The 12,872-nt window shown below is 41.6% G+C and overlaps 1 protein-coding gene across 22 annotated transcripts in view; it reads right to left on the reverse strand.

Moving 5' to 3' along the window:
• The window catches only part of CAMTA1 (calmodulin binding transcription activator 1), a 982,737-nt gene that overhangs the window by 951,220 nt on the left and 18,645 nt on the right, over positions 1-12,872 (reverse strand). Inside the window, exon 2 of one of the 22 annotated variants that reach the window (XM_063595023.1) lies at positions 10,105-10,210. The exons of the other annotated variants lie outside the window; for them this stretch is intronic. Within the exon in view, the coding sequence (XP_063451093.1) occupies positions 10,105-10,137 (33 nt within the window). The 5' untranslated portion in view covers positions 10,138-10,210. The remainder of the gene's footprint in view (positions 1-10,104; positions 10,211-12,872) is intronic. 22 annotated transcript variants of the gene reach the window in all.

The raw sequence follows: 12,872 nt of genomic DNA on the forward strand, positions 1-12,872 counted from the left end.
CATAAAAAAGGATTTTTATACCCAACTTCAAAGTCTAACAATAAGTAAATCAGTGACAGAATATCTGAAATAACAGGAAGAACTTGGCACTAAAATAACATATGACACAGAAATATCATAGACAAAAACCAATCACACTCTCTCCACAGCACTGCATAATGAAGTCTCCATAGTTAACTAGGAAAGAAACCAAAGTTAAAACTGAAATCAAGTCATTCTATCTTTGAAAACCATAGGTTCTCAAAACAAGCCAAAGCACAAAAAAACTTCCATGATAAGAAAGGGCTACCTTGTACTAGATACCCCTGTGCCAAACACTGGGCCAGGAACTTTCACAGGACAACTTCGTGTTTTGATCTCCCTCTAGGCGCCTGTCTGCAATACTGGGGCGGCTCTGCCATAGAGGGAGGCAGGCTGGCCTTAAGCACCTGCAGAGCCGCGGTGGTATGTTCCAGTCCACCACTCACTGCTAAGAAGTCCGGGCAAATCAGTGAGCCACTGTGTCCACAGGACAACACAGTGGAATGGAAAAGCACAAGCTTTCAAGTCAGATCTGGGTTCAAGTCCTTCCTCAGAAGCAGGTCTTCAAGCACCTCCCCCGCTGACTCTGCACTTCAACTCAGATCCCTCACCCTTCAGGAAGCCTCTCGCCCACAGGGTACCTTTAGAGTAGCCTGTGTTTTCCTCTCACAGAACACATCCTTCTTTATGGTAGCTCCTTCCATTTGTTCTACAACTATTAAAGGAGCACCTAACATGTACCAGACACTGTTCACAAGCTGGGACACAGCACTGAACAAGACAGACAAGGGTCCTGTCCTCTTGGAGATACATTCTAGTCGGGGGAAGACAGATGGTAAATGGGACACTATCCAATAGGGGTAAATTCCTATAAAGGAAATGAAATGGAGTGGTGCATTACTGTAAAAATTTGATAGGATGTTTTTCATTGTTTCTGAATGTACAGCCATGGTGGAGTGGAAGGAATACTTGATTAGAGCATGAAGAAACCTGGATTCCATCATTAATCAAATCAATGGTTCTCAGCCTTAGCCAGTCATCTAGTGAAATCTCCAAAACTCTGATGCCCAGACCAATTACGTCAGAATGTCTGGGGATGGGACCCAGGCCTCAGTATTTTTTTAAAGGTCCCCAAGTGATCCCAAGATGTATCCAAGGTTGAGAACCACTGAAATAAACAGTTGTATGACTGGGCAACTCTCTGACTTCCCCAGTTTTCTCAAGAGTCAAATGAGTAGTTGACCTTGAGCAGAACTTCTCCAAATGTAATGTGCATGCGGGTTATCTTAGGATCTTCTTTCAATGCAAGTTCTGATTCACAGGTCTGAGGGAGAACCTGAGATTCTGCCTCTAACAAGCCCCCAGGTGATGCCCATGCTGCAATTAATGGCCACACCTTGAGTATCAGAAACCAGATGATCAACCTAAAAGATCAGGAATTAGATAAATGATCTATAAAAGATCCTTCCAATCCTAACATTCCTCAACAGCATAATTCCACTAATTCCTAGAAGATTTAAAAAGTACTTTCATCTGTTAGTACATAATACAAAACTATACCAGAATATCCACACAAGATAATTAGTAGAAACTCCTAGGGATGGTTACTCAAGTATAGTGCCCAGTTTCTGCTGGAAGTACCCAAGAAGGCTGGGCATGGTGGCTCACACCTGTAATCTCAGCACTTTGGAAGGCCAAGGCGAGAGGACTGCTTAAGCCCAGGAGTTCAATACCAGCCTGGGCAACATGGCGAGACTCTGTCTCTACAAATATTAAAATATTAGCCAGGTGTGGTACTGTGTGCCTGCAGTCCCAGCTAAATGGAAGGCTGAGGCAGGAGGATTGCTTGAGCCTGGGAGATCGAGGTTGCAGTGAGCCATGACAGCACTACTGCACTATAGCCTAGGCAACAGAGTGAGACTCCGTCTCAAAAAAAAAAAAAAAAAAAAGAAAAAGAAATATCCAAGAGGAGAGATGCAGAGCTCTATAATATATATTCCCTGTTTTCAAAAAGTATACTATCTAATTGAAACAATACTTTTAAAAAAAGGTAATGAAAAAATAATATATGACTTAAAGGTTAAAACAAGGGACAGATGATAGCAGTATGGAAATTCAGTAACTACCTGGCTATCAAGCAGAAACTCTTTGAAGCCATGGACTATGTTTTATTCATTTTGTCTCCACTCAGAGAACCTAGATCAGGATGTTACACACAGGCACATTCATTGTATATGGATAATATATACATATATTAGAGTTTTTGGAAGATGGATTAATGAAACAAGATGCTATATAGTAAGAAGTGATTACAGGCTTTGGAACACAGAAACAGCATAATGAAAAGTGTATTTACCGTTCTTTGAAATAAAGACAAAGAATATTTAGGTCTCCACAGAATTAAAGCCGTGCCTGAATCTTAGCACCTTTACTACTTAGCATCTTTACTATTTTTTAAAAAGAAAAAACTGTAGATACGACCTCTCAGTCCAGTTTTGCTTAGCATCCTAGGCATCGTGCCTAGATAGTTAGGGAGGCTAACTGTATAATGGCTCAAATACCAAAAATGTTCACTTCTTGCTCAGGTAAAGTCCAAAACAGGTGCTCCTGGTGGGCAGACTGTTCTCGCAGCAGTGGCTCTGCTGCCTGTGCTCCTTCTACCTTGTGGCAGAAGACTTTCTAGGTCACTAGGCCCTCTGCATCAAGCCAGATAAGGAAAAGGCATGATACCCATGCCTCAAGAGTTTCAGGAGCCAAGTCTGGAAGTGGCACACTTCGTTGCTCTCACCCCACTGGCTAGAATTTGGTCACGATTCCAAGGGGGACTGGAAAATGCCCAGGAAGAGGAGGAAGAGAAGGAGATGGGTTTCATGATCAGCTAGCAGTCTCTGCCACAGTATCTTCTGTAAACTGCTTTTTAATTACAAAATAGTTACTCCTTTCAGAAATGTCCTCTGCTAACCTACAACTCCATTTTCAATCCCTAAGGCCATTCGGGATCTAAAACCAATATAGGAGGTTTCCTTCTCCAATAAATATTTTCCTAACATACTCAAAATGAGATTTTATCAAATGCATCCTTGAAAGGATGTCTGGCTTGTTCTTCCCAGTATCTCTGGTAATACTTAATACAATGTCTGGTACATAACACAAGCTCAAATTACTTATAGAATTCATAAATTAATTACCAGCCCCTGAGTTTATGGAAAGGAAAAATGGTCCCGTCTCTCGTCCTGGTGATGGTGGTGGAATTTACTAAAAGCCTTCTGTCGTTTTCAAGCACATCTCTTCCTATAAGGCCACCGAATTGCCACTCATCCTCTTGGTCACTTTGATTTGCTATGTCTTGGTACTGTGCCACTGAGACAAAAGCAAGAGACTGAACAAGCAGTGGCTCGAACCTGTAGTCCCAGCTACCTGGGAGGCTGAGGCGGGAGGACTGTTTGAGCCCACGAGTTCAAGGCTGCAGTGAGCTGTGAGCTGTGCCACTGCACTCCAGCCTGGACAACACAGCAGGACCCCATCTCTAAAAAAATTTTTTAAAAAGAAAAAACTGTAAATACGACCTCTCAGTCCAGCAATGTTGCAGATATTTTTAAAGAAAGGAACCTTATCCCTCTCTTCATTTGAGAAATCAAGGAATATGATAAAAGCTACTTTAAACCTGCTTAAAAAAAAAAAAAACTTAAAAGGAGTAGGGGGAATACTCAACAGTTTTCACAGATACCAAGAAAACCAAACTAAAACTGGGGGCTAGAGCACAATTAATTATTTAATTAGTATTAATTTATGAATAATAAATGAAATATCAATTTATTAATAATAAATAAAAAACAGCACAAGGTCTGTCAAAAGACATGTTTCAGAGACACTCCCTAAAATCAGGTTAACGATTTTATGAGATGGGCAATTCAACATGTACCCCAAGCCCAAGTAACTTTATTCTTTTTCTGAACCACAAAAGGTTAGTGTGGGAAAAAATTATGTGCTACAGTACAAAAATATTATGTGCTCACATATTACCACTTTTCAAGAAGTTTAAAATATGCCATTAAGTGCTACTATACTATAATAACCCTCACAACTCCCCCATGGGATAGAGACAAAAATTAAAGTATACAGTCAAGTTAAAAGGAAAAAGTCTGGTAGGTAGCCGACTTCCTACTCCTGGGGCAGGCTAAATAAAAAAATGAAACAGTAACCTCTAAGGTAATTGGGGCACAAACCATTTTAGGCTCTCAAATTGAGTTCAACACCTAGAATTGAGTTCAAAAGCAAACAAGTAGCTTGAACAGACTACAAAACAGTTCAAGTTCTAAGAGGCTGACACAGGAACTAATATTACAATATATCAAGCCAGATTTATGGCCTGAGAAATCAGATTAATTGATTCTCTATTACCAGAGATGCACGTAAAGCATGTTTAAAGTGATTTTACAGTTTTTTTTTAAATTATTCTTTCTAGATATGCATCACAGTATCATTAGAATTTTCATAAATTTAATTTGGCTTGGAAGCCAGTATACTCAAAGTCTGAAAATAATCAAAGAGCACTTACTAAGTGTCCACATTTGTACAAATAGATTCAACTAGAATACATTCAGTAAAAAAAACTGTATAACATTTAAAATGATATTGTTTCAGTAGTACTTATTGTTACTCATACTAATGATAATTTTGTTTAACTCCTCAGAGAGAGCATTGTAAAATATCAACAAAATCAACCCAACAAACTAGGCATTCTATTCAATATTATGTACGTATAACAAGCATTTTCATATATAAAATCTTATTTCGATCCTAAAAGGTAGCAAAGCACACATTAAGCCTATTCTAGAAATGGAGACACCAAGACATGGGTAACAAGGCACTGGGCAAAGGCCACAAGCTAGGACGGGGCAGAATTAGAACCAGACCAGTTCTCCCATACTACTGTGTGATTTCCACAAGAAAACACGGTTCTCTCCCTAATAATGCAGCAATGCTTCTCCACAAAGCAGCAATGCAAAAATGTGGGCAGAAAAAGTAAGTACGATGCTCTGAGAGAAAGCTAAGGCAAACGCTCCCACTGAGGAACACCGAGCAGGTTAGCTGGGAGGGAGACATCCTGAAGGAGAAGAGAGCGGTGGAACAGAATGCTACCACATACACCTAGAAGGTGATCTTGTCTAAAGATCCTCCATGCCTCTCAAACATTTTTTGGTCCATGAACCACAGACCACCATCACCTATCACTACTTGCTACTGCCCAAAGAACTAAAACCTCCTCAAAACTAAAGAAGAGAATGACACTATTTCTCGTAACAGAGCAATGAGGTGGACGCCAAGAAAATGGCAGCCACAGCCCCGGAATGGAGGTCAGCTATCTGGGAACCTCCCTTAATCCGAACACAGCCAGAACTAGGAAGGAAGCCAAGAACACTCTGAAGGCCAAAAGTGAATTTTACGAAGTCCATGCACAAAAGCTTATGTACTCCACTGTGAGAAGAGTTTCTCCGACCCACATTCGTAGCTTGATTACTATAAAACTACTCACAGCTCTAATATGCTTAATTATCAGGTTGCCAAGCCCAGAGATCAGAAGCAACAAATCGGAGGGGAAAAAATGTAGCTCAAAACTGACACACAGAAGCAAAAGAGTGACAGGCAACGGCAAGGTGAGATTGTTTTTTTAAACAATAAAAATGGGACACAAGGATTTGAAAGGTATAGCAGTTTGGGGTCATTTATCATAAAAGTAAACTCTCTACTCAAAAAACCCAAATCACAGTGTTAAATAAAGCCCAGTTTAATAAGCTACATACAACATAATGAACCCAAGTTATTAAGGAAAATGTAAGTTAAATTCCATGGGTTCTACTTAACGTAGAGAAAAAGGTAGCACCGTTTAATACCTTTTGTTTGCATATTACTTTGTAGTCTATAAAACACTTCATATGAATTACCTCATTTGATCCTCAACAAAACCATAAGGCAAGAGGGCAGATACCTCCACTGGCCAGGAATTCGCTGGTAAATAATTCCATTTTAGCCAGACAGATGGATTTATCGGTGGCAACTGTAACACAGAATGTTCATTTGTCTAACAAGAGAGAGCACATAGAAGGCACATGAAGACAAAGGGCACAGAAGGCCTCCTGAGAAGCGTCACCACCTGACTATCCCAACTTTCAACTGGAACTGCACTTCCAAAACTTCCGCCTCTGAAAGCTCCCGTTCTTCCATCTGCATCCTCCAAGGCCTCACCTGAAGCACTGTTATAATGCCTTCTAATCCCGTCACCGCCCCTCTACGGTGGAGGACAAACTTTATGATGGACCTCCTATGATCCCCACCTCTTGATGTTAACAGCTTTTTTTTTTTGAAACGGAGTCTCGCTCTGTCACCCAGACTGGAGTACAGTGGCGCGATCTCAGCTCACTGCAAGCTCCGCCTCCAGGTTCATGCCATTCTCCTGCCTCAGCCTCCGGAGTAGCTGGGACTACAGGTGTCCGCCACCACGCCTGGCTAATTTTTTGTATTTTTAGTAGAGATGGGATTTCACCGTGTTAGCCAGATGGTCTCGATCTCCTGACCTCGTGATCTGCCTGCCTCAGCCTCCCAAAGTGCTGGGATTACAGGCATGAGCCACCGCGCCCAGCCAATGTTAATAGCTTTGTGTAACCCCCTCCCCCGGAGTGTGGGCTGGACCTAGCAAGTTGCTTCTAATCAGCAGAACATGGCAAAGGTAATGGGCAGACTGTGACTTCTGTCTTGCTAGAGACTGTCCCTCCTGGCTCTGATGAAGCAAGCTATGGTGTTGCAGAGGCCCCTGGGGCAGGAATTGAGGGTAGCCTCGGGCCGACAGCTGGCGAGAAGCTGAGCCCTCAGCCCAACAGCCCAAAGAAAGGAGTCCTTCAAATGGCCAAGGGAGCCTGGAAGTGGATCCTCCCCTACCAGAGGTTTCCAAGGTGAGCCCAGTCCTGGCCAGCACCTCGACCACAGTTCAGCAGTCCCAATCCAGCAGACCCAGCCCTGCCCTGCCCAAATGCCTGACCCATGGGAACCAGGAGATTCCACCCTGGGCTGTTTGAAGCCACTGGGTTTGTGATGATTGGTTACAGCAGCAATAGATAACTAATACACTCACAGCCCATCAGGCCACAGTGGTTTCTTTTCTCATCTTGGACTGGATCAATCATTTCACCATCATTTCTACCAGTACTCTGTATATGCCACCACGGTTCTGAAATAATCATCCACCCTATCTCTACTCCTTTATTCTCTCATTATCGAATTGACAAAACCAATACCCTTCCTTAGTCTTCAGTCTACTCAACTCTGCAGCATTACGACTGACAACCTCCTTTCAACCCTCCACACTCAGCAACCCTGAATTCATATTCTGCTTGTTCCATTACCTCTCCGACCATTCTTTCTCAGCCTCTACTGGTTCTCTCCCCTCTGGTGGCATTAAAATGTAAGCATTCATCACATTTCTGCCCTCAGGCCCCTTCTCTGCTCCCCTTCCAATCTCACTCACAACTGTGACTTCTAATTGTTTTGAACTGATTCATTCATTGGTTGCAAAGGTACTGTCTGTACCTTTTGTGCTGTGCTGCTGCCGCTGCATCTGCCCCTCCAGACCTCCTCACAGCCCTTCTCTCCCTGCCCCAAGCCCAGGGGGCTGACCTCTAAGGACTCCAGCACCAAGCCTCCTTCCCTTGCCCTCTGGAAGAACAATGAAGAAAAAAAGCAGGGTGATATGAAGGACTCCCTGATCTTTGACCCACATCTCCAGTGTCACGCTGTATATACACATTCTAAAGCTACCCAATGACACCTTAAAAACAGCGATACCGGCCAGGCGCGGTGGCTCACGCCTGTCATCCTAGCACTTTGGGAGGTCAAGGTGAGCGGATCACCTGAGGTCAGGAGTTCAAGACCAGCCTGGCCAACATGGTGAAACCCCGTCTCTACTAAAAATACGAAAATTAGCCAGGCATGGTGGTGGGTGCCTGTAATCCCAGCTACTCGGGAGGCTGAGGCAGGAGAATTGCTTGAACCTGAGAGGTGGATGTTGCAGTGAGCTGAGACCGTGCCATTGCACTGCAGCCTGGGCGACAAGAGTGAAACTCCATCTCAAAAAAAAAAAAAAGAAAAAGAAGAAGAAGAAGAAAAACAGTGGTACCTTTGCAGCCATTCTCCCCAAATATACCTGCCTTGTCTTCCCTATCTCAGTCTGGCCTCACTAAATCCCCAGTTATGGTTCAAAACCTAGGAGTCACCTTCCCTCAAGGCCCACATTCAGTCAGTCACAAAATTGCATGTGTGTGTGACACACACACTCCTCAGCCATGCAAGCTCTTTCCTCACCCCAATTCTACAGACAACTCTTGCCAGAAGTGATTTTCTCCGGACTCTAGTCCTTCCTATTTGCTCTTTCATTCATTCATTCATTCAGCCAACAAGCATTTACTAAGTCTAGGTACTCAAGCCTCTTACCTCCAGAAATGCACATCTAATTGAGAGAGAAAGAGAAGTAAACAAGCAACTCCAATGCAAACTAAAATGTGCCATGACTAGGAAAACCACGTAGTGCTATGGTGCACACAGGAAGGGCATCCGATCCAATCTGAAAAGAGGGGCAAGGTCAAGAAGGCTTCTCCTATTGGAAGTTTCATTTAAGCTGAAACACAGAAGACACAGAAAGTCAGCAAGAGCATGGGTGAGCGTGTGTGCCTGTGTTCCTGAGGCAGGTGCAACTTCTAAATCAAGGCAACAGCAATGTGGGAGGCCTAAAACCACCAGACACTGTGGGACCTTGGAACAATCAGAGTCTAAAAAATGTAACGTGACTGTAGAGAGGAAGCTGGAGAAGTAACTAGGTGGCCCTTATTAGCACCTGTTTCAGGAGAATCGACTTTATCCAGTCAATTCCATTCCTCTACTAAAAAAAAACACTTCTAAAAGCCTCTCCTGAGCAGAGAATTAAATCCAGATTCTTCGGTCTGACTTTCAGGCCCCTAACAACATGACCCCTACCTACTTTCCGAGGCTTACCTACCCATATGCACATGAATTCCACCCACTCCCTGTACTCTCCTGGCTCTATGCCTCTGTTCCATTTCCTCTGCTTGGAATTTCTCCTCCAACTACCATGTTTGCCTGTCAATGATTTCAGGTCAAATTCCACCTCCTCCCGGAAGTCTTTCCATCTTCCCTTCCAGAGCCTTATTAAAGCATTATGACTTGTCTTGAATCACTTACATCCATATCTGCTTCCCTACAGACTTCTGTCACTACAGACTCTGTCCCTGACAGGCTTCTGAAGTATGTATAAACAGAAATGACTCCTAATTTCAAAGTCTAGGAAAAATGTTCAGAAAAGTATTCAATTTACCACTAAAGCAGTTCTAAATAGCTAACCATGGAAGGTCACAAAGAAATAATTTTTCTTTTTTTTTTTTTTTGAGATGGAGTCTTGCTCTGTCCTCCAGGCTGAAGTGCAGTGGCACGATCTCAGCTCACTGCAACCTCCGCCTCCTGGATTCAAGCGATTCTCCTGCCTCAGCCTCCCAAGTAGCTGAGACTACAGGCACGTGCCACCACGCTCGGCTAATTTTTTGTATTTTTAGTAGAGACGGGGTTTCACCATGTTAGCCAGGATGGTCTCGATCTCCTGACCTCATGATCCACCCGCCTCGGCCTCCCAAAGTGAATGATTTTTTAATTATATGAAAACAATCAACCAAAAGCCTAGATTTCTGTATGTTTTCATGTAAGTATCTGTAAATAAAAATGGCTACAGAAATTTAAAAAACAGTATGTGAACAAGCTCAGAAAGAGTACCTGCTCAGCCACAAGGCATTTAAGGGACAGAGTAAAGGCCAGAGCCAAGTATTCAGATACTCTTTCCCAAAAGTGATAAACAGACTATAACCAGAGTATCTCCACACAACTCACTAACAAACTCACCCAATTACCTGGAACTTTTCTCCTTAATTCTTCCCACAATTAATTCCCATTTTCCTCCAGAGCTCTCAAGAAGCCTCCCCCAACCTTGCAGATTAGTCAAATCCCTTTATGACATATTGCACGCACCTTCACAGCACTGAGTCCCAGCTGAAATTTCATATGGCATCTTGATTAATGTCCGTCTCCCCCTTAGCTCCATAAGGACAGAGACTGGGTCTGTCCTTCCTTGTGCCTGGCACAGATAGGCACTTTGTTATTTGTTGAGTAAATGAAGTGACTTAAAAGTATAACAATAACCAATGTTCACGTGGCCCCTGTGGGACTACAAGGTCCTAAAATATCTTCTGATTCCTCCAGTAATAATAACAATTATATAAATTTTAATGTCACAATTTTATTGTAATATGTCCTAACTCTTTGATAAATATTCATATATATAATCTGCTAGTTCTCTATTAACCAGAATGTATATTAACCAGAATACCACATTTTTTTTAAAACATGCAAGGTATCAGCAAACTTTCACATCAAAAAAACATTTACTACAGGAAGTCAATCTACACGCTATGTGGAAGAGCTGTTTGCTCTCTTAGAACCTGAAAAGTCCAATTCCCCTCTAACAGTGAATTACAGTGTTTCACCAAGGCAGCCTACTACATCAATAAATTAAAACAAAATTTTGTGTTTTTAAGGCAAGATGCTTGGGTGTCTGAGTTAGCCAGGACTTCCTAAGCATACAGCAAATCCATAAAATGAATTTAAACTCCCCAAATAGATCCTCAGATTGAATACAATCCCCATGATATCTCAGTTGTCTCTTCTGTGGAAACTAACAAGCTGATCCTAATATTCATACGGAAATACAAGGGAGCTAGCACAGCCAAAACAATCTTGAAAAAGAACAGAGTTAAAGGACTGACAGTTCCTGATTTCAAAACTTACTACAAAGCTACAGAATCAAGACATTGTGGTAATGGCACAAAGATAAGACATATAGATCAATGGAATAGAATCAAGACTCTAAAAATAAACCCACAGATTTATAGTCAGTTGATTTTCAACAAGGGTGCCAAGACACTTCAGTGAGGAAAGAATGGTCTTTTCAACAAATGGGCTAGGACAACTGAATATCCACATGCAAAAAAATGAAGCTGGAAGCCTGCCTCACACTGCATACAAAAATTAACTGAAGATCTATCAGAGAACTAAATGTCAGAGCTAAAACTACAGAACTCTAACAAAAAAACACAGGTGTAAACCTTCACGACCTTGGATATGACAATGGTTTCTTATTATGATACCAAAAGCATAAGTGACCAAAAAAAAAAAAAACAGATAAATGGGACACAATCAAATTTAAAACTTCTGTTCTTCAAAGGACACTATCAAGAAAGTAAAGGCCAGCACAGCAGCTCATACTTGTAATCCCAGCATTTTGGGAGGCCAAGGCAGGAGGATCACTTGAGCCCAGGAGTTCAAGACCAGCCTGGGCATAATATAATATAGAGACTCCGTTTCTATTAAAAAATTTCTAAATTAGCCAGACCAGTGGTGCCCCCCTGTAGTCCCAGCTGCTCAGGAGACTAAGGTGGGAGGACCGCTTAAGCCCAGGCAGGCAAGACTGCAGGGAGACATGACTGCATCACTACACTCCTGCCTGGGTGACAGAATGAGACCCTCTCTCAAAAAACAAAAGCGAAAAGACAACCCACACAGAATCAGAGAAAAATCACATATCACATGTCAATCATACATTTGAAATCACATATCTGATAAGGGACTGATATCTAGAACACATATAAAGAATTCCTACAACTGAACAGCAAAAATTCAATTGACTCAATTCAAAAATGGAAGAGGATTTGAATAGACATTTGTCAAAGCAGACATACAAATGGCTAATAAGCTCATGAACAGATGCTCAACATCATTAGTCACTAGGGAAATGCAAATCAAAACCACAATAACATACCACTTCCCATCTACAAGAATGGCTATAATCAAAAAGATGGACAATAACAAGTGTTTGCAAGAATGTGGAGAAATTACAACTCTCATACTTGCTGGTGGGAATGTAATATGATCTAACCACTTTGGAAAAGTTTGGAAAACAGTTCCTCAAAAAGTTAAACAGAGTTAACTACGACACCACAATTCCACTCCTAGGTATCTTTCCAACAGAAATGAAAACATATGTCCATATAAAAGCTTGTACACAAATGTTCACAGCAGCATTTTTCTTAATAGCCAAAAAGTGGAATAACTCAAATGTCTATTAACTGGTGAATGGATAAACAAAATGTGGTATATATCCACACAACAGAGGATTATTCAAAAATAAAAGGAGTGAAGTGGCCAGGTGTAGTGGTTTACACCTGTAATCCCAGCACTTGGGAGTCCGAGGCAGAAGGATCACTTGAGCCCAGGAGTTCAAGACCAGCCTGGCAACATGGCGAGACCCCCATCTCTATTATATTAAATTTAAAATTTTTTAATTTTAAAAAAGGGATGAAGTAACAGTACATGCTACATACAACATAGATAAAAACCTTGAAAACATTATGCTAAGGGAAATAAGCCAGTCAAGTCACAAAAGGACAAACACTACATGATTCTATTTATATGAAATGTTCAGACTAGGCACAAATATGCATAAAGAAATAAAGCAGATTAGTAATTGACTAGGGCCGGGAGGAGGAGGCAACAGGGAGTGGCTGCTAATGGGTACAGATTTTCTTTTTGGAGTGATGAAAATGTGGAATTAGAGAGTGGGGACAGTTGCACAAAACATGTAAATATACAAAAGAAAACCCACTCAATTATATATTTTAAAAGGGTTAATTTTATAATATATGAATTACATCTTAAGCTATTATTAAAAAACAAATCAGGCT

Source organism: Pan paniscus, chromosome 1, assembly GCF_029289425.2.
Source record: "Pan paniscus chromosome 1, NHGRI_mPanPan1-v2.0_pri, whole genome shotgun sequence".
NCBI lineage: Eukaryota > Metazoa > Chordata > Mammalia > Primates > Hominidae > Pan > Pan paniscus.